This window comes from Hippopotamus amphibius, chromosome 8, assembly GCF_030028045.1.
Source record: "Hippopotamus amphibius kiboko isolate mHipAmp2 chromosome 8, mHipAmp2.hap2, whole genome shotgun sequence".
In the NCBI taxonomy this organism is placed as follows: Eukaryota; Metazoa; Chordata; class Mammalia; order Artiodactyla; family Hippopotamidae; genus Hippopotamus; species Hippopotamus amphibius.
Window position 1 is genome coordinate 19,052,738 of NC_080193.1, and position 21,236 is coordinate 19,073,973.

General features: G+C 47.6%; 2 protein-coding genes across 13 annotated transcripts in view; one reads left to right on the forward strand and one right to left on the reverse strand.

Annotated features, from left to right (window-relative positions):
• The window catches only part of IFT81 (intraflagellar transport 81), a 241,975-nt gene extending 239,166 nt beyond the window's left edge, over positions 1–2,809 (reverse strand). For 8 of the 9 annotated variants that reach the window (XM_057747000.1, XM_057747011.1, XM_057747010.1 and 5 more), the window contains exons 1-2: positions 2,649–2,809; positions 1,876–1,968 (exon numbers count right to left, since the gene is read on the reverse strand). The gene's annotated coding sequence lies outside the window, so the exon portion shown is untranslated. Of the gene's footprint in view, positions 1–1,861; positions 1,969–2,648 lie in introns of all 9 variants that reach the window. The other variant, XM_057746999.1, reaches the window with a different exon arrangement.
• Positions 2,810–2,828: 19 nt separating this feature from the next.
• On the forward strand, positions 2,829–20,955 carry P2RX4 (purinergic receptor P2X 4). 4 transcript variants are annotated; one of them, XM_057747017.1, is made up of 13 exons: positions 2,829–2,962; positions 6,969–7,116; positions 11,676–11,747; positions 11,867–11,939; positions 12,353–12,449; positions 15,952–16,032; positions 16,137–16,278; positions 16,379–16,515; positions 18,924–19,017; positions 19,138–19,203; positions 19,611–19,706; positions 20,362–20,418; positions 20,736–20,955. In XM_057747017.1, the coding sequence occupies exons 1-12, from the start codon at positions 2,829–2,831 to the stop codon at positions 20,386–20,388; spliced, it is 1,167 nt and encodes a 388-aa protein (XP_057603000.1). In that variant the 3' UTR covers positions 20,389–20,418; positions 20,736–20,955. The 4 variants fall into 4 exon arrangements, with proteins under 4 accessions (XP_057603000.1, XP_057603001.1, XP_057603002.1 ...); XM_057747018.1 differs by having other exon boundaries at positions 2,894–3,399; positions 20,362–20,955; XM_057747019.1 differs by having other exon boundaries at positions 2,899–4,181; positions 20,362–20,955.
• Positions 20,956–21,236: the final 281 nt, after the last annotated feature.

The following is a 21,236-nucleotide window of genomic DNA, read 5'->3' on the forward strand; positions in this document are numbered from 1 at the left end:
CATTTCCCTAATGACCAATGATACTGAACATCTTTTCATATCCTTACTGTCCATTTGTGTACCTTCTTTGTAGAAATGTCTGTTCAAACCTTTTGCACATTTCTAGTTGGGTTGTCATTTTGGTGATGAGTTATAAGAGTTAAAGAACTCTTAAGATTCTATACCCTTATCAGATATGTGATTTTTTCCCTTCTGTGGGTTGTCTTCTTTTTCTCAATACTGTCCTTTGATGCAAAAAAGTTTTAAATTTTGATGAAGTCCAGTTTGTTAACTCTTTTGTCACCTGTACTTCAGGTGCCATATCTAAAAAACCACTGCCTAATCCAAGGTCACAAAGGTTTACACCTGTCTTCATATGACTCTCACAGTTTTAACTCTTACATTTAGGTCTTCGATTCATTTTGAGTTAATTCTCACATATGGAAACAGGTAGGGGTCCAACTTCATCATTTGCACATGGATATCCAGTTGTTCCAGCACCATTTGTTGAAAAGACTATTCTTTCCTTGTTGTCTTAACATCTTTACTAAAAATCTTGGTTTTTTTTTTTTTTAAGCTAAATTCCCAAAGTTGCTCAATAACTGACTATACCCAGTCAAGCATATAATACACAACTGAATGTGATTAAGATGTATGTGAAAGGTCCCAACTGTAATCAGCAGTCACTTTTACTTTATAAACTAAGATTACTCGGGTTAGTACATTGGCTATACTCACTATCTTAATTGTGCTGATGGTTTCATGGGTGCATATGTATGCCAAACTTATAAAGTTGTATATTTTAAATATGTGTAATTTATTGTATGTCAATTATGCCTCAAGAGAGATTTTTTAAAAAGAGATAAACTCAGGGCAAGAGTATAAATGAAACAATTTTCTTTTCCTAATTATTTTTCAGGATCAGCTTCTCTGGTTGGGCCTAAGGATACACTACCAACTAGGCACTTAACAAAAACTTTTATTTCTACATTTCTCTTAATTGACTCTGTTCCAAAACTCAAACAAACCATTTAAATTCAAGATTTGTAAGGCTGAGACCATCTCATTGCTATGGGATAAGTATTAATGAGAGCTGTAAACGTGTTTTGACTCTTAAGGAAAAGTATTTTTAAGTTTCTTTCCAATGAGAATTTAGTGACTGGGTTTTTCTTTTCTGCATAGAACTTAAGCCCCTCCAATTGCACAAAGCTCCATTTTGACGGAGATTTTCTGTTTGTTTACCCACATATGCCTAGTATCAAGAACACTGTCAAGCACACAACAGGCATTCAGTAAATATCTGTCAAAGAATTAATAAAATTCCACTTAAACTGTCACCACCTTTTCCTGGGATCATTTGGGACTGAGGCAGGTGGCAGCTCTATTCCTCCCTCTAACAAGACAAGTCCATCTCCAGAGGCAGATACTATCTTTCTCAAATTTTACTATTATTCACCTTCTTCTATTTGGAAAAACAAGGCAGTGTGGCTTAGGAATTTCACTTACAGGAAAAGAACTAAAATGGCGAGTCAAAGATTATGCATTAGATCCACAAACTAGAAGCAATCAGATCAGAGCAGTTAGGAAAATCATCCCTAACTGAAGAAACAATCCACAGATTAAAAATTATCAAAAAAAAAAAAAATCATTATGACAAGTCTGCAATAACATGGAAAACATATAATGTGAATCAGGAATTGAAAAGCACCATCACTGACTATGCTTACAAATTTAAAAATGTACACACAATTATCTGCTAGAATTTATACTCCACGAAGACAGGATGTTTGGGTTTGTTCTGTTCACTAGACAGTGCCTGGTATATGGAAGGTGTTTATTAACACTTGTTGAATGAATTAATGAAACTAAATATACAACATACCTATGAAAACATACCTGAAGGGAATGAACGAACACACGTGGACAATTATGTTCAAGTGGTGCAACTGTGGGTGTTTCCTCCACTTTCCCTCTATTTTCCAATTCTCCCTAAAGTTGTGATAAAACTTTCTCAGTTCAAAGGACAGTCACAGAAACCCCCTCACCAGGCTCAGGCTGCTTCCTTCCCTGTCTTGCAACTAAGGCAGCATTGGAATTGGAGTAGGGATGTGTCCTGGCTTCAATTCAAAAACGGGTATTTTACAGCGTGCGTGGCTCCAGCCAAGGGCTCCTAGGGTACCGGACATTTAGGCTTTCCCCCCTGCAGTGAGAAGGCAGCGCTGCCCCCCACCGGAGCCAGCAGGAGTTCGGACTTCCAGAGGGGCTGCACTCTCTCTCAAGCGCCTCCCCTCCACCCCCGTCACTCCTAGACACCCCACGAGGGTCGCTCCTTCCTCCTCGCGGGGGGGGTGGGGTAGGGTATCTTGTTCTCAAAAGGGAGGTCACTCTCTCCTTGAGGGCTCTACCTCCCCTGAGCGTCACCGGTCCTCCCTGCTCCTCCTCATGGGGTCATTCGTTCCCGAAGGAGAGCCCATCCCCCTTGGAGGGGCGGGGAGGTCGCTGGTCCCACTAGTCCCTGTCGGGGGTTGGGGGGGTGTCATTATCCCCCCGCCCCTGTCCTGAGGGGACCATTCGTTCCCAAGGGGGAGGTCACCCCCTTCCCCGGGCCCCCACTCCCCCTGAGGGGGTCGCTCTCCCCCGGCCCTCCTGAGGCTGCGCGGCACTCGTACCCGAGGGGGAGGTCTCGCCTTCCGCCCGGCCCCATCCCCCGAGGGCCAGCGCCGCCTCCTTCTGGGCCGTCCCCCGCCAACGGCGACGCCGGGCGGGGCTCCGGGGCAGGGACGCGGCGGCGGGTCCCGAGACCCGGCCCAGAGCGCTCAGCTAGGCGGCGCGGCGGCGGCGCGCGGGCCATGGCGGGCTGCTGCGCGGTGCTGGCGGCCTTCCTGTTCGAGTACGACACGCCGCGCATCGTGCTCATCCGCAGCCGTAAAGTGGGGCTCATGAACCGGACGGTGCAGCTGCTCATCCTGGCCTACGTCATCGGGTGAGCGCGGCCGATGGCGACCACCCCGCGGGACCCCGGGGACACTGGGTGACCAGGAACTCCCCCTTCTCGGTCCCGGCCACGCACCTGCTCATCCTGGCCGAGGTCCTCGACTGAGCCCCGCGAGCGCCCTCCAAGTGGGGTCCAGGGGACAGCGACCAGAAGCCAGTGACACAGCCCTCCACCCCCAACCCTCCACCCCCGACCCTTGCCACCAAGGGGACGGGCTCTTTGCCCGCTTCGGGTCCGGAAGCCGCTTTGATGTTGTGTCTTGAAGGCAGAGCCTGGCTAGACCTTCATCTTCGCCATTCCTGCTTCCTGGCCTTCTGACTTGCTCCACGATGCCCTTTGGCTGGGGGTGAGAGAGGGCTTTACCCTGAACGTCTCACTCTTTGCTCTGCACTTCCCATTCTGATGGTCCGCGGACAGAAACCAAGGTTTGGGGTTTCCACTTGGGTCCTTTTGGGTCCGTGGCTTCCTGTCCTTTCCTCTGAGCATCATATGCTTACCCAAGATAACAGATCTCAATTTTAAAAATCACTTAAAGTTCAGTTCCTTCGTTTTGGGGGGTTGTTGGAGTTTTTGGTATAGGCACGTACCTTAGCCTCATCATTTGCCATGCTGCCCTCTTTGCTTATATGCCCCGCCACCGTCAGTCCTCACCAAGTGCTTAATTTTAATTGATGCACCGGTTACGAAAAGCTCCCATCGAGGAGATGGAAATTAATTTATCAACTAGGCCTGCTATCATCGTCCAGCTGGGGTGTCATGGTGTCTACAACTGCTGAGCTGACAGATGTTACCTGCTGCATCGGTTTTCCTTGTTTGTTTGTTTTTGTTTTTCTTAAAAGGCCTATTGCAGTGTTCCCCAAACTGCACACAGAGCCATTTGGGAATCTTAAAAAAAATACTGATTGCTGGCTCTCAGACCCAGACTTTTCTGATTCAAGTGCTATAGAATATGACCGACTCCCCAGGTGATTCTGATGTGCAGCAAATTTTGGGAACCAGTGTCCTAGTGTTTCCCAAACCTACCTGAACATGAAAGACTCAGGAATTACTTGAAGGTAACCAGACATCCCTCCCCCACCCTGGGGTGGAGCTTGGACTCTGTTAACACTGCCTGAGGGAATCTGCATGATCTGGCAGGTTTGGCTTCTACCATGTATCAGCACAACAGCAGTAGGTAATGACACTCGTCAGTACAATGGCTTTACAGGTATGGACTCTGCATCAGAACCACCTAGCCCCCCGCCCCCCACCCCCGCTGGGTTTGGGCTCTAAGTCACATTGAGTACCATCACAACCAACTCCTTGCCCCCCAGTGATTGTGATGCACCCTTAAATTTTGAGACTCACTACTAACTGGTTAACTAAACTCATTGCTGGGTTGGACCTGAAGCATTTAGAATCAGGAGCTGTCATGCAGCTTTTTCCTTTTGGCTTTTGCTGCTCATAGGATGATCAGTTTACGTCTGCTTTAGGGTAACTGTAACGTTCTAGACTGCATACAGTATATCTGCACTTGTGCAGTGTGGTAGCCAGGAGTCACATGAGACTGTTGAGCATTTGAAACTTCCCTACTCCAAATCAAAATGTGCTGTCACTGTAAAATGCATGCCAGATTTTGAGGAAATAGTACAAAAAAATTAAATATGTTAATACATCTCATACTGATAATGTTAAAATATATTGGATATGTTGAGTTACATAAAATATATCATTAAAATTAATTTTACCTATTTCTTTTTACTTTTTAACATGGCTACTAGAAACATTTAAATTGCACATATGACTCATGTTGTATTTCTGTTGGGCAGTGTAGCTTTATAGGGTTCCTGTGGAATGTTGTCTGCCTTGATCATGAGGATTTTTTAAGCAGTAAATGCTTTGCTTTTATACATCTTGCTGTGATCAAATCTGACTCAGGATCTGAATTTTAGGGCTTTAAAAAAAAAATCCTCATCTCTTAACTTCCTGATTCGATTCGTCTTGGTGAAATTGTGGTCTCTTTTCCAGTAGTGACCAAAGGTAATCCTTCCTCAAAAAGAGACTAAACACTTCTCAGTTATCTAATTGTGTTAGCAGTCACAGGATGAGGTAATAGTCATTTACATAATGACTGGTGTGAAACCAAGTGTCTGTGACTGAGCAACTCACTGTCCAGTAGGCCCTCTGTATCCTCAGGTTCTGCAGCCACAGATTCAACCAACCACAGATAAAAATTTAAAAAAAAATTCCAGACAGTTCCAGAAAGCAAAGCTTGAATTTGCCACCTGCCAGCAACTATTTATATAGCATTTACACTGTATTTACAACTATTTACATGGCATTTACGTTCTATTAGGTACTACAGGTAACCTAGAGATGATTTAAAGTATAGGGGAGGGACTTCCTAGGTGGCGCAGTAGTAAGGAATCCGCCTGCCAATGCAGGGGACACAGGTTCGAGCCCTGCCCAGGGAGGATTCCACATGCCGCGGAGCAACTAAGCCCGTGTGCCACAACTATTAAGCCTGTGCTCTAGAGCCCGTGAGCCACAACTATTGAGCCCATGTGCCGCAACGACTGAAGCCCACGTGCCTGGGGCCCGTGCTCCACAACAAGAGAAGCCACTACAATGAGGAGCCTGCGCACCACAATGAAGAGTAGCCCCCTCTCGCAGCAACAATGACCCAATGCAGCCAATAAATAAATAAAATAAAAAAGAAAAAATTCATGTTTTAAAAATAAATAAATAAAATAAAGTATAGGGGAGGATGTGCATAGGTTATATGCAAATACTATGCCATTTTATATAAGGGTCTTGAACATCCACAGACTTTGGTATCCTCAGGCGTCCTGGAACCAATCCCCTATGGATACCAAGGGATGACTGTACTTGGTGGTAAAATAATGGTGACCCTGCTCTAAGCTTCTCCGTCTGACTAGAATTAAATAGAAGTTTATATTGCAGCCGAATTCCTAGAAACACTGAAGAAGAGGACTTCTTAGGGGAAAAGCTCATCTCTAAGATGGGCAGTGAACTTGGTGACTGATCAGACAATAAGTAACCAAATAAGCAAACTTCTGAAGTCTCAGCACCTAGAGCTTATAAGGAGGGGAGAGGGATGCTGGCATTTCTTGATTCTAGAAATAACAACAACATAAGCATTTGAGATACATTAAATCATGTAACCTCACAACAATCCTGTGAAGTCCTGTAATCATTCCCATCTTATAGATGAGAAAAACAAGCACAGAGAGATTAAGCAGCTGGGCCAAAGTTATGCCTAGTGAATGATGGGGCTGAAACATGAACTGAGATAGGCTGGCTTCAGTCTGTTCCAGTGTCCTAACCACTAGGCACCAATGCCTTCAGATTTTTTAATTATTCAGGCTGGTAGTGAAGTCCCCACTTCAGAGAAGAGAAACATACATGTGACCTGAATCCTTAGAGAGAAAGTAAGAAACTACTATACAGTTACTTAAGTGGTAAGATTCTCCTTTCTAGAGGGCATATATAGCAAAGAGGGCAAGAAAGGAGATTTTGAAGGCAAAAGGCTTGAGTTCAAATGTCGACTCTGCCATTTACTAGCTGTGTGACCTTGGGCAAGTGACTTAACCTCTCTGAGTCTCAGTTTTCTCCTTTGTAAAATGGAGAATAATAATGACACCTGCCTTATAAAGCAGTCAGTATTAAATTAGTTAATATGTATAAAGAGCTTGGATCGGTACCTGGCACCTAAACACATTCAAATGGTAACTATCATTATCATAATTTCTATTATCTCTTGGTGATTCTGCAGGTCATAGTGCATTAAAAGTGTTCAAATATCTAATAATAAAGACAGCATTCATTGAGCATTCTCTTTGTGCTGATCACTGCACTAAGTTAAGCAGCTTTTGCAAAGTCACATAATCAGTAAACATTACATTTTCAGCCTCTGGCTACCAGAGGCTCCCTAGCATTAATTCAAATTCATGCAATCCTAATGGCAATTTAAGAGACCTGGTTTATTTTGTAGGTGGGTGTTTGTGTGGGAGAAGGGCTACCAGGAAGTGGACTCTGTGGTCAGCTCAGTTACCACCAAAGCCAAGGGCGTGACCATGACCAACAGTTCTAAACTTGGATTCCGGATCTGGGATGTGGCCGATTACGTGATTCCAGCTCAGGTAAGCCTCCCACTGTGACTCTGTCTAAAGCTCAGGCCTCTAGCTGCTTTCCCTTCGACTTTGCACTCTTGTGATCGGCGTGCCCAGAGTTCTAACATCACTGATGCCTACACTGATTGGTTTAGTCCAAGAAAGCAGAACAGACAGACCTCTTTTTTGGTTTAGGGTCTGACAGGTAATATTCAATCAGCTACATTTCTTCAGCCCTAAAACATGGCTGGCTTAAACAGAGGAAGCTTTCCGTATGGACATCTCAGTCTGTCTCCAGGCCTTGAAAAGTGCAAAAGCCTACATTTTAAATCGTGGGGAACATGCAGGTGGAACTATCACCTTTCCACATTTTGTGATTTGCTTGGTTGTTGTAAACCCACAAGGTAAATCTTTTCAGACAGTGTAAAAACTTTAACAGCCATTAGAGACCCAAAGCCAAACAAGAAGGAAACAGATGTACCCATGTAGGATTCCATCAGGAACACAGGGAGGGAAGAAACTGAGGCAGCACCCTAGTCTCCTGTCTGTTAATCCACAAAGCTCTGAGTTAAATATTGACTTTCTTTAGCCACGATAATGGCTCTGATCCACAGCCAAACCCCACATATACCTCCAGGTGGCCCACGTGCTAAGGTGAGCAGGGTGGCCAAATGCAGATAAGCCGCCAACTCTTGGCTCAGAGCAAGGACTTCAGAAACTCTTTCTTTGAGTGTGTTCATTTTCCCCCTGCCTACTCAAGAGAAGGGTCTTTTGCGCTGAGCGGGACAGGCGGGTTGCCCAGCGAGAGGTCGGAGCTAATGAGCCATAAGATCAAATGGAACAGGGGATTTGTAGTTTGCTGGAGGAACCTGGTCCTGCTGCCCTGCACCTGTCTCAACAGACAGACCTCTGCTTCCTACAAAGCCACGGCCTCGTCCTGGCAGGCCCTGGGAATATCACAGTCTGTTTCCTGGACCCACAGAAGGGTACGGCCCCCTGCTTCTGCCCCTCAGCGGAAAGGAACACACAGCAACTCTGCCTTCCATCTCGGATTGGAGCTGGGGACCGTGTGAGCTCCACAGGGCTCTCTTCATGAGCTTTCATGACATCCTTCTGCTCCTCTGAAGATGGAACGCGAACATCCGTTTACACTGCATTCACTTGGCCCATCTCCAGACTGAAACTTCCCTCAACTTAAAATAGATAAGAAATAGGAAACAAAAAGTAAAGCACACTGACTCATTCAGGTCTAACTGAGGAGAGATGCGGGAGCAGCCTTCTGTAAACACCAAGCGAGCAGTGCGTCTATGTAAGGAACACGGGAGCCTGACAGGGTACCTGACCTGGGCCTCCTGCCACATCCTCATGCCCCCTCCTGCGGCCATTTCCTCATCTCCCAACAGGCTTCGTTCCAGGCCTGTCTTTGAAAGATGCCAACTATTCCCAGAGCTTCCACCACCTTGTCAGACCTGGGAGTGGAGACGTCTGCAGACCCTGTGGTCCCTGAGTTTCCCTGATGGCCCCCAGCACTGACTGCTCTTCTCAGGGGATGAAATGCTCAGAGCATTTCATTTTAGAGCGGCAGTGCCCAGTGAGGGGGAGGTCCAACTAGAATTTGCAGGGTCTTTGCCTTTTATTCCTTATACCGGGAGGTCATTGTTAGCAATTGTCCAGTCTCATCCCCAAGCGAATTGCTCTCCAGAAACTTTATTTTTTTTTAATTAATTTATTTAGTTATTTTATTGGCTGTGTTGGGTCTTTGTTGCTGTGCGTGGGCTTTCTTTTAGTTGCGGTGAGTGGGGGCTACTCTTCGTTGTGGTGCACAGCCTCCTCATTGCCGTTGCTTCTCTTGTTGCGGAGCACGGGCTCTAGGTGCATGGGCTTCAGTAGTTGCAGCACATGGGGCTCAATAGTTGTGGCTCACGGGCTCTAAAGCGCAGGCTCAATAGTTGTGGCACACGGACTTAGTTGCTCCTCAGCACATGGGATCTTCCTGAAGCAGGGATCAAACCCGTGTCCCGTGCTTTGGCAGGTGGATTCTTAACCACTGCACCACCTAGGAAGCCCCTCTCCAGAAACTTTAAATCAACCATTTGGCACCTTCACACTTAGGAGGAGAAAACAGAAGCTTCTCAAAGGGAGAAGTGTCAATGGCTAACCCTGATTGGGTCTTCTGTAGAATTTTTTTTTAATACATCTTTATTGAAGTATAATTGCTTTACAGTGTTGTGTTAGTTTCTGCTGTACAACAGAGTAAATCAGCTATATGTATACATATATCCCCATATCCCCTCCCTCTTGAGCCTCCCTCCCACCCTCCCTATCCCGCCCCTCTTGGTCATCACAAAGCACTGAGCTGATCTCCGTGTGCTATGCAGCAGCTTCCCATTAGCTATCAGTTTTACATTTGGTAGTGTATATATGTCAGTGCTACTCTCTCACTACACCCCAGCCTCCCCTTCCCCGCCGTGTCCTCAACTCTGTTCTCTGTGTCTGCGTCTTTATTCCTGCCCTGCTACCAGGTTCATCAGTACCATTTTTCTAGATTCCATATATATGCGTTAGTATACAGTATTTGTTTTTCTCTTTCTGACTTACTTCACTCTGCTTGACAGACTCTAGGTCCACCCACCTCACTACAAATAACTCAATTTCGTTCCTTTTTATGACTGAGTAATATTGCATTGTACATATATGCCACATCTTCTTTATCCATTCATCTGTTGTTTCTGTGTCCTGGCTATTGTAAATAGTGCTGCAGTGAACATTGTGGTACGTGTATCTTTTTGAATTATGGTTTTCTCAGGATGTATGCCTAGTAGTGGGATTGCTGGGATATACGGTAGTTTTGTAGAATGTCTTATGAATTTATTTTAGTTCCTGTTAGGAAAGAGAACCAGCCAAACTTGAGACCTTTGAGGTCTCGTGTTTTTGTGCCTCTGAGCTAATCCAGTTAGCAGAGGGTATTCTGAGCACTTATTGACTCTTTTCCCTCAACAAGTCAAGCTCTATTAAGGAACCATTTCAGGGTATAGACATACTTTTTCTTAGTTGAGGTGAAATTCATGTATCACAGTATTAACCAGTTCAGAATGAAAAATTCAGTGGCATTTAGCACATTCACGATGTTGTGCAACCATCTCTTCAGTCACATTCCAGAACATTCCCATCAGTCTAAAAGGAAACCCCATACTCGTTAAGCTACCACCCCCTTTTCCACCTTCCCCCTCACCCCCTGGCAACCACTAATCTACTTTCAGTCTCTATGGATTTGCCTGTTCTGTACATTTCATATCAATGGGATCATACACTGCGTGGCCTTTTGTGTCTGGCTTCTTGAACTCGGCATCATGTTTTTGAGGTTCATCCACACTGTAGCCATGTCAGTGCTTCATTCCTTTTTATGGCTGAGTCATACTCCCTTACAGGTTATGGACCACAATTTGGTTTTTGTTTTGGGTTTTTGTTTTTTTTTTTAGGATTCGAGAATAATAAATTGAAATTTATTAACCATGTCAGTGTTTTGCAACTTTATTATTTATTTTAAGCTTTTTATTGGAATATAATTGCTTTACACTCTTGTACCAGCTTTTGAGGTACACCAAAATGAATCAGCTGTATTTATACATATATCCCCATATCCCCTCCCTCCCGTGACTCCCTCCCACCCCTCCGTCCCGGCCCTCTAAGGCATCACGCATCATCGAGCTGATCTCCCTTTGTTATACAGCAACTTCCCACTAGCTATCTGTTTTACAGTTGGTAGTGTATATACGTCTGTGCTACTCTCTCACTTCGTCCCAGCTTCCCCTTCGCCCCCCGCCCCCCCAACCCCGTGTCCTCCAGTCCATTCTCTGCATCTGCATCCTTATTCTTGCCCTGTCACTGGGTTCATCAGTACCATTTTTTTTTTTTTTTTTTTTAGATTTTGTATATATGAGTTAGCATACAGTATTTGTTTTTCTCTTTCTGGCTTACTTCACTCTGTATGACAGACTCTAGGTCTATCCACCTCATTACATATAGCTCCATTTCATTCCTTTTTATGGCTGAGTAATATTCCATTGTATATATGTGCCACATCTTCTTTATCCATTCATCTGTTGATGGGCATTTAGGTTGCTTCCATGTCCTGGCTATTGTAGATAGTGCTGCAATGAACATTACAGTACATGTTTCTTTTTGGATTATGGTTTTCTCTGGGTATATGCCCAGTAGTGGGATTACTGGATCATATGGTAGTTCCATTTTTAGTTTTTTAAGGAACCTCCAAACTGTTTTCCATAGTGACTGTACCACAATCTGTTTATCCATTCATCTGCTGACAGACACCAAGTTGTTTCCACCTTTGGGCTACTGTGAATGTTGCTGCTGTGAACATGCACGCAAGTACTCAAGTCCCTGTTTTCAATTAGGTTATAAACTCTCATAGGTGAGAATGGGAGACCCTAAGGTCAGTATTTGTAACTGTTTTCTGCATGGCATGTAGGAGAAGTGAAGGTAGTATCCTAGAAAAGGGCTTTCCTCGTGGCTCTGCCTGGCTCCTCGGAAGGTAACACGCAGCGCTCTCCCCTCTGCCTGCCTCACAGGAGGAGAACTCCCTCTTCATCATGACCAACATGATCATCACCGTGAACCAGAGCCAGGGCCTCTGTCCTGAGGTAGGCAGCTTCTTGGGCAGGCGCCTCGGCCCTCGTACCCCCTTCTCGGTGCCTGTCCCGCTGTGGGGGTGGGGTGGGGGAGGCCAGGCGACACCTGTTCTCACTGGTTCTTTTTCCAGATTCCAGATAAGACCACCATGTGTGACTCCGATGCCGACTGTGCCCCTGGCTCTGCAGGCACCCACAGCAGCGGTACGAACCTGTGGCCGTGACCCCACTGTAGATGCTTAGCCTGTGGAGGGCAGCCTCCAGCCAAATCGCCTCCCCCGTGGGCCCCCTCTCAGAGGGCAATCTCCAGGGTGGAGAAATCCCCCCACCCCCGACACGGGCCTGGGAGAGCCTGCTGTCCAGACTGGGGTTCATGCACCTCTGTCATCTACACCCCAGAAGCCATCCCAGATCTTGCCCAGCCCTGTGACTGGCAAAGCAGTGATGTGGCCAGGACTCAGGCAACACTCTTCCTCCGGTTCTCATGTCTGGATGCTACGTCCCCAAACTGGAATAGCTCGAGACTGATGGCATAGGATGCATGGTGGAGCTTCCACTCTGCCTCACAAAGTAGAAGGTAGGACCCCCATAGACCTGGGTGCACCTCACCCCTGTAGGAATCGCAACAGGAAAGTGTGTGCCGTTCAATGAGACCCTGAAGACATGCGAGGTGGCAGCCTGGTGCCCGGTGGAGGATGACGCACAAGTGCCAGAGTGAGTCCTGCCCAAGGGACAGAAGTGTCCTAAATGCTGGGTCTCAGGCCTGAGGGAGGTGGCAGGGGAGTTGTGGCTTTGTGCTCTTGGTGTCAGCCTGTGGAGTCAGGCTTCCCTGGACTGGCGGTTCTCAACCACAAGGCAGGAATAACCATCAGTGGTGAGTGGGCCATGGCATTTTGTCACTCATGATAAGAGTGTAGATGACTTATTTCTATGTCAGTTGCAAGTAACTGTCAGGAAACAGTTTTCAGGGCCTTAGTCAGGTGTACACACACACACACACACACACACACACACACACACACACACACACACACACACACACACACACACACACACACACACACACACACACACACACACACACACACACACACACGGCAGCTTATTGTTCAACTAACTACAGAGATCCCAATATGGCTAGATCTGGGGCTCAGAGAACAGCATCCGAATCTCCACCACTTGCCTCTGCTTCCCTCCACGTTGGCTTCATTTGCAGGACCCGTGGCATAGTCTCACGTCTCCCTGCCCAGCTATCTGTAGAGATTCTAGACCTCTCCATCTTCACATCTTCAGCCACATCCGTCAACCCATCCAGCCCACCACTGTGGCTGGGGGCTGGATTTTCACATGTCTTCCTAGCTAGGGGTGGAGTCAGACCCACCCAAATGACACAGGATGCGAGTGGGAGAGGTGTGGCTTCTAAAGAAAGTGTGGGGTTCTGTCACCAGAAAAAAGGGGAACAGATGACAGGCAGGAAAATTATTAATATCCATTAAAGTGTGTTTTATAAACTAGAGCAGGTTCAAGGTTGCCTAGAATAATTCTTCCTAACTGTGATCAGCTATGCCGTGAGTGGGTGGAGTTAGAGGTAATGCTTGGAATTGTTTGCAGCTGGGGGCCTTTCTTACTCAGAGTTCAGACTGAGGCCCAGATAAGCAGGTAACCTTGTGAACCTCCTCCTGGATGTGTTGCAACACAAGAAAATGTTGAGGACTGCAGATTGCTGAGGGCAACAGATAACTGAGGGCGGCAGCTCCGGCAAGGGAAGGAAATACTAGAAGACAAAGAATCCTAGCATTCTGAAGCTAGAAAGGATCTTACGGAGCCGGCGGCCATGTGTGACTGCTGAGCACTTGAAATGTAGCCGGGTCCAAAATGAGCTCTCAGGGTAGAATAGACTCCAGGTTCTGAAGGCTTATTATTAAAAAAAAAAAAAAAAAGAATATGTAGTATCTCATTAATAACATTCTTTGTTGCTTACATGTTGGAGTAACATTCTAGATATACTGGGTTATTACGGAAAAGTTCATTTCACATGTTGCTTTTTACTTTCGTTTTTAGCCACGCAGCATGCAGGATCTTAGTTCCCGGACCAGGCATCAAACCCGCTCCCCCTGCAGTGGAAGCACAGAGTCCTAACCACTGCACTGCCAGGGAATTCCCTCTTTTTACTTTTTAATGTGGCTCCCAGGAAATTTTAAATTACAATATGATTTGTGCCTCACAATATTTTCATGGAATAGCACTGTTATAGATCTAATCCGGTGTAGGATGATTTTTAAGTGTACACTGATATATGAAATTTCAACACCGAGTCACATGGAAAGGCATTCCCATCTCCACTCTTATCCTGCCCTAGCTGATATCAAGGAGGAGATCTTGGTCTGGAGTGTCTTCACTACCTCTCTATCCTTTGCTGATTTCCGTTTCTCACCAAGAACAAGCCCCAGACTCAGCACCTTGGGCCAACAAAAATATGAACTACAACTTGTAATGACATTGTTCAGACTTAGTTGTATTTATTTGAATGATGACCTCTGACTTGGGGAAATGATTTCTTTTTTATGGTCATGATGGAAAAGTTTTATTTCAAAATGAATATCAATAAAAAAGTGAGATGAGGGACTTCCCTGGTGGTCCAGTGGTTAAGACTCTGTGCTTCTACTGCAGGGAGCATGGGTTTGATCCCTGGTTGGGGAACTGAGATCCCACATGCTGTGCAGCATGGCAAAAAAAAAATGTGAGTTGATCCTAAAGGTGGAAACACCCCAAATGTCCATCAACAGACTGGTGAACACGTACAATGGGATGTCATTCAGTCATAAAAAAGGAATGAATAAAAAGCTCTGACATGTGCTACCACGTGGATGAACCTCGAAAACATGATGCTAAGTGAAAGAAGCCAGACACAAAAAAAGTCACGTACTGTCTGATCCCATTCATATGAAATGTCCAGAATAGACAAATCCATAGAGAAAGAAAGTAGATTGGTGGTTCCCGAGGGCTAAGGGGAGGAGAGGATGGATAGTAACTGCTTAATGGGCAAGCATTTTCTCTTCGGGGTGATAAAGATGTTCTGGAACTAGATAGAGGTGATGGTTGTACAACACTGTGAATGTGCTTAAGGCCACTGAACCGTGTACTTTAAAATGGGTAATTTTATGTTTTGTGAATTTCACCTCAATTTTTTTTTAAAGGTGGGTTGATCTTAAAGACAGGTATTGCATGTGAGGCACACAGTGGCATAGGGAGTGACAGAAGTTTGAGAAACCTTGATAATAGTCCATCCCCTTGATACAGGGACGAGGGACTCCAAAGCCCCAAGAGAAGTGCCTTGGTCAAGGTCTTTGTCAGCAGTGGCGACAGGCTCAGCTCCCCTCATCGTGTGGCCTCATCACTGGCCTTGCTCCTTTCTCAGTGTGGGGAAGACTACTGAGGTTATCTGTAGCTTCAGAGATTCCACTTGGGGGCTTCCCTGGTGGTCCAGTGGTTAAGCCTTCAAGCTTCCACTGCAGGAGGCACAGGTTCGATCCCTGGTTGGAGAAATAAGATCCTACATGCCGTCTGGTGTGCCCCCCCCCAAAAAAAAAGATTCCACCTGGGTTAGGGGGTCTCCCCCACCGAGGGCTCAGCCCACAGTGCCAGATCCTCCTATAGAAAGCCTCCGAAGCAGTGGGGTCCCCCTGGGGACAGATTCAACTCCTACCGTCAGCAGGAGCTGCGTGGCACTTCTGAGAAGAGGCAGTGCAACAGCAGACATGCACGTTTCGTGTACTTTCGAGAGGTCGGGATCCAGCCTGTAGGTGAATTCACCTTTGCTTTCGCTTGTTAAACCAGATCAGTTGAGCATTCCAAGAACACCTGAGGGCGGTGAGCCCTGAAACCCAGCACCTGCCAGATGAGGGATTTCCAGTGAGGTCACGAGGCACCCCCCCTCCAACCCTGTGTTAGCTATTCCTCAGGTTCTTAAATTCCCACCGCCTTGGAGAAGAGGCCCTGCCCCTCCGTGGCTGGAAGAATCCAGAAGTCTTGGTTTGCAGTCTCCTCTGTTGACCTAGTGTTTATGCAGAGGAACGTAGAAAACACGAGAAACGTTATCTTTTTTCTTGGTAAAGTGACATTGTAAGACACACTTGTGTATGCTTAAAAATATTACCTAGGTATATTAGGAGTGTACATATGTTTGTACTTTTATTAACAATATAATTCTTTTCAGGCCTGCTTTTCTAAAGGCTGCAGAAAACTTCACTCTTTTGGTTAAGAACAACATCTGGTATCCCAAATTTAATTTCAGCAAGTAAGTGATGGCCAGCTGTGTGAGTTCACCAATGTCTCGGAGAAACTTCTGGCTCTTCTCTGAGGTTTTCCTCGCTCCTATTTTCTGCTTCCTCCCGGCTTTAGGAGGAATATCCTTCCCAACATCACCACTACCTACCTCAAAACGTGCATTTATGATGCTAAAACAGATCCCTTCTGCCCCATATTCCGACTTGGCAAAATAGTGGAGCATGCAGGACACAGCTTCCAGGACATGGCCGTTGAGGTAGGTGCAGGTCCTGGCTTTTCTAACACAGTCTTGGACATATCTCCTTCTGGAACAGGCTCTGAGGAAAGCTTGCTCTGTCTCTGCTGGCAACCCACAGGGAGGCATCATGGGCATCCAGATCAGATGGGACTGCAACCTGGACAGAGCCGCCTCCCTCTGCTTGCCCAGGTACTCCTTCCGCCGCCTGGACACCCGGGACATGGACCACAATGTGTCCCCAGGCTACAATTTCAGGTAGGTGTGCAGTTAGGCCCTGTTCCTCATGTGCTGGGGCTGATGGGAGTTGGATCACCCCCCACTGGGGGTCTCCACGCCCACCCAAGACCAGCACTCAGGTGGCCCCCCAAGGGTAGGTGGGGAGGCGTGCACCAGGGAGAGTGGTCCAGGCAGGGCCTTGCTCCTGTGGCATCCTGGCCTGTGAGAGCCCTCCTTGCCTTTTCTTGCCTCCAAGAGTGGCTGTCAGCTTCAGCTTTACTGGGCCAGCATCAGTCAGGACCCTGCTCACTATTTTTTTATTTTTTTGGCTGTGCAGCTTGTGGGATCTTAGTTCCCAAACCAGGGATCAAACCCGGGCCTCCTGCAGTGGAAGTGCAGAGTTCTAACCAGGGAGGTCCCTCTGCTCACTAATTTTGAGGAGTAGATGAGCCTGTGGTCCTCCAGTCCACAGGCCTCTGGGGCCTGATCCACGAATTGGTTTCTCAGTTGATCTGGCCCCTAGAATCTCCAAGATGCAGGGGGATACAGGTTTTAGCTTCAGAAAAGGCTTTTGCTGGTATCTCGCCACTGGAAGTGCTGTATATTCATTTCCTGGGGCTGCTGTGACAAATGACCACAAGCTGGGTGGCTTGAAACAGCAGGAATCTGTTCTCTCACAGTTCTGGGGGCTGGAAGCCCAAAATCAGTGTGTCAGCAGGCCAGGCTCCCTCCTTGCCTCTTCCAGCTTCTGGTGGCTCTCGACCATCCCTGATGGTCCTTGGCTCATAGACACTTCACTCAGCCTCTGCCTCTGTCGTCACATGGCCTTCTCCCTTCTGTGCCTGGGTCTCTGTGTGTCCTTCGTCTCTCTTCTTTTCGAACACCAATCACTGGATTCGAGGTCCACCCTAATCCGGTATGACCTCATCTTAACTAATTACATCTGCAAAGACCCTATTTCCATGTAGGGTCCGTGGTGCTCTTGTGCTGCACTTGTCTCCCTCTAGTGGTGATGTGTGGAATCAAATGCACCTAGGATCTGCTGTCCTCTTGAACCATCTGGCTCACTGATAGAAGGGCAGATATTGCATTTTTTCCTAGTAAGGGAGTCAGATGTGCATTGTCCTATCTCTGTGGTTACACAGTTCTTAGAGAAGCCACTGTGGAAAACCTCAAGCTTGGGTTGGAACCCCAAAACACAAAGAAGCTGATGGGATCCTCACAAGGACACGCATCCCCCTGACCTCCGCCAGCATCAGGCCCCAACTGAGTTCCCCAGGCTTGGAGCATGGCCTGGAAGTTGTGGGCCAGACAGATCTCAGGCCACAGCTTAGGCTCCTGGTGGATCCCCTGTATGACACAGGCAGCAAATTGTATCAGTCTCAGTGGTTTTTTCCCCCCAGCATGCCCCCTCCATGTTCTTTTTTTGCACGTGGAATCTTAGTTCCCCAACCAGGGATCGAACCTGCACCCCCTGCAGTAGAAACCCGGTCTTAACCACTGGACTGCCTGGGAAGTCCCCCTTCTTATGTCCTTTTTAAATGGTTTTATTGAGATATAGTTCACACACTGCACAATTCACCCATTTAAAGTGTAGAATTCAGTTGCTTTTAGTATATTCACAGAGTTCTGCAACTATTATTGCAATCAATTTTAGAACATTTTCACCACCTCAGAAAGAAACCCCAGACCCTTTAGCTCTCACTTCTTATCTGTCCATCTACCTCAGCCCCTGGCAACCACGAATCTACCTAATTTGCCGATTCTTGACTTTCATAGGAATGGACTCATACAATATGTGGCCTTCTGGCGTCTTTCACTTAGCATCGTGCTTTTCTTCCCAGGTTCATCCATGTTGTAGCATTTATCAGTACTTCTCTTTTTATGGCTACATAGTATTCCATTGTGTGGACAGACCACATTTGTTTATTCACTCATCCAATTGATGGACCAATGGTTATCTAATAAAAAAAAAATGTCCAGTGCTGAGATGCTCGGTCCCCCCACCCACAAAGCAGACTTGGCGATCGCTGCTGGCTGGCCACCTGCTGTTAGTGGCCAGGGTCTCCTTGAGAGAGGCAGGGGCTCAGCTGTACCAGGAAGGGCCTTCAGAGCAAGAAGTTCCAGTTTAAGTTGTAGGAGGTGAGGATGACGACGGACAGGGGATCTCTTCGTGTGCCCTTGTGCCAGCATTCCATACCCTCTGCCCTGTGGGCTCTGGCGCCCTCCTCCTCAACAGGCCAGCCCTCCTTCTGCGTGGCTCACATTATCCAGGAGAGGCCCCAAGGTGCTTGAGTGTGGTCGGTTCAACAGGCAGAGCTAGTCCTCAGCCGGTGCCAACTCCGCCAGGGCCTTGGGAGTTCACTCTGACATCCCTCGCCTAGGACCCAGGTGCTGTCTCAGGACGGCCTGTGCCTTTTGTCTCTAACCCGGCCTCCTTTCCCCAGGTTTGCCAAGTACTACAACGACCAGGCCGGCACCGAACGCCGCACACTCATCAAAGCCTACGGCATCCGTTTCGACATCATCGTGTTTGGAAAGGTAGCCTGGCTGTCGGCTCCCCTCGTCCAGAGCCCACTGGTCCTCTTCTGGGTTGGCCAGGGGCAAGGGGCTCTCCCCCACCCTTATCACAACTTTTTCTTTTTCTTCCATTGTTTGCAGGCTGGGAAATTTGACATCATCCCCACCATGATCAACATTGGCTCCGGCTTGGCGCTCTTAGGGGTGGTGAGTGGCTCACTTAGACCTCTCCGCTCCGCCCCCCCCACACCCCGCCCCTCGCCTCCCCATCCGGGGCTGCAGCCCTCCCAGCAGTGGCTGCCACAGCGAGTTGAGGCCCTCCGCCAGCATCCTGGTCCTTCCCCTTGACCCCAGACTTGTTTCTAGACTCGACCTTCCAGGCTTGTTTCCCGTCTCCATCCCCTCCCGCCTCCGCCTGCCCTTCTCCAAGACCGGGCCCTCTGGGGCCCAACCTTCCCCTCTTCCTCCACCCCCTCCCCCCAACCGCCCTCCGCCCGAGATGGAGGACCCTTTCCTTTCCTTAGAGGATCCCAGGCTTTGTGGGAAGGGACACACGCACAGAACAGGAGCCAAAGCAGCCTGGCTCAGTCCTTCTCACCCTGTGCTATATTCAGGCGACAGTGCTCTGTGACGTCATAGTCCTCTACTGCATGAAGAAAAGGTACTACTACCGGGAGAAGAAATATAAATATGTGGAAGATTACGAGCAGGTAGGCCACCTCCTGAACTCCCAGCAGGCAGGAAGGTCCACGGGCCTTACCTCACCTGCCTCTTGTACCAGCGCCGAGGAGCCCTAGTACATTTAGGGGTGTTGTCCCCCCAGGCGCTCACATGCCACTCTTATCATCTGCTCCATTTCTAAACCACCTGTACTAGCCTTTACTTCATGCTTTTCTTCAAATGGACTCACTCTTTAAAATCTAGCTTGATTTTTTAAAAAACTTTTTAAGCTAAACTTTATTATTGTTTATTTGGCCATGTGGCATGTGGGATCTTAGTTCCCCAACCAGGGATAGACTCCCCACCCCCTGCATTGGAAGCATGGAGTCTTAACCACTATATCACCAGGGAAGCCCCTAGCCTCATTTTAATTAGTGACATCCCAGGTTAGTTATGATAATGGGTATCCTGACAAAATCTGTGTTCACACTCTACTTAAATTTGCCTTACAGAGCAAGAGGGGTCAGGTGCCCTTAGGACCTACCTGAGTCCGCTCAGTTGTGAAGGGCCATCCAGACGTCCGCAGGGAAAGTGCCCAATTCTCACCTGCCCCACACGGTCCAGGCTTGCCTGCGGGCAGCACAGGGCAGGCACGCAGGTATCCATGAGCATGTCAACTAACGATAAGCATATTGTCCTTTGCAGGGTCTTGGCAGTGAGATGGACCATTGATGCCCACCCCACAGCCCTCATCACAGCATGGTGAGGAGGGAGAAAAGGCTGCCGTGTCACCCTAGAGAAAGTTCCAGATTCTGAGTCAGTCTCCACAAGTACTGTAGGGTTGCCCAGCTGCTCCCGTGTCCTGGGTGTAGGGTTTGTGTAGTAAACCACGCTGCACAGTGGTCCTCCTTCTGCCCGTGGCTGGGTCACCTCTGCTGTTCCTTCAACGTGGGGTCACCGGGGGGGAGCTCTGGCGCGAGGGCAGTGACGTGGCTGTGGCTGTGGCTGCAGGGCGGGCGGGGGCCTCCTCCAGGGCCGGCTTTCCTCAGAAGCTGCCATCTCCACCCCCTGCGAGACAGGCCCAGTGCTCCGAGGCCCGCAGCTCCGTCCAAGCACTTTATAAGGAAGGCAGGACACCTTGGTGTGGTCGTAGCCCTTCAGCACGCCCGGGCTGCTGTTCCTCTCCCCCCACCAGAGGCTTCAGCTGTGAGGTCATGAGGTGGGGCTCGTGTTTCTCCTTTGAGAAGAGCTACATTGAGATGACGGAGGACCGAACAGTAAAACAAATGATTTTCTTAATCCCCGTCTGTGTGGTTTCTGTGAGCTAGAACTTGCTTTCCTTCCCCTTTACTTCGACCAGGGAATCCATTTGTTTTCCCAGCTCACTGTGCCCCTGAAGCCGCCTATTGCTGGAGCTTAGGGATTTTTTTTTGTTTTTACTACTTTAACCTTCTCTTAAAGCCTAAGAAGTTTGATTTTCGTTAGCTTGTGTTCCTATAGAGTTTACAAGATTTTTTTCTGTGGTGACTACTATTTATCTTACCTTTGCTTACATTTTACATAAAAGTGTGGGTCTACAC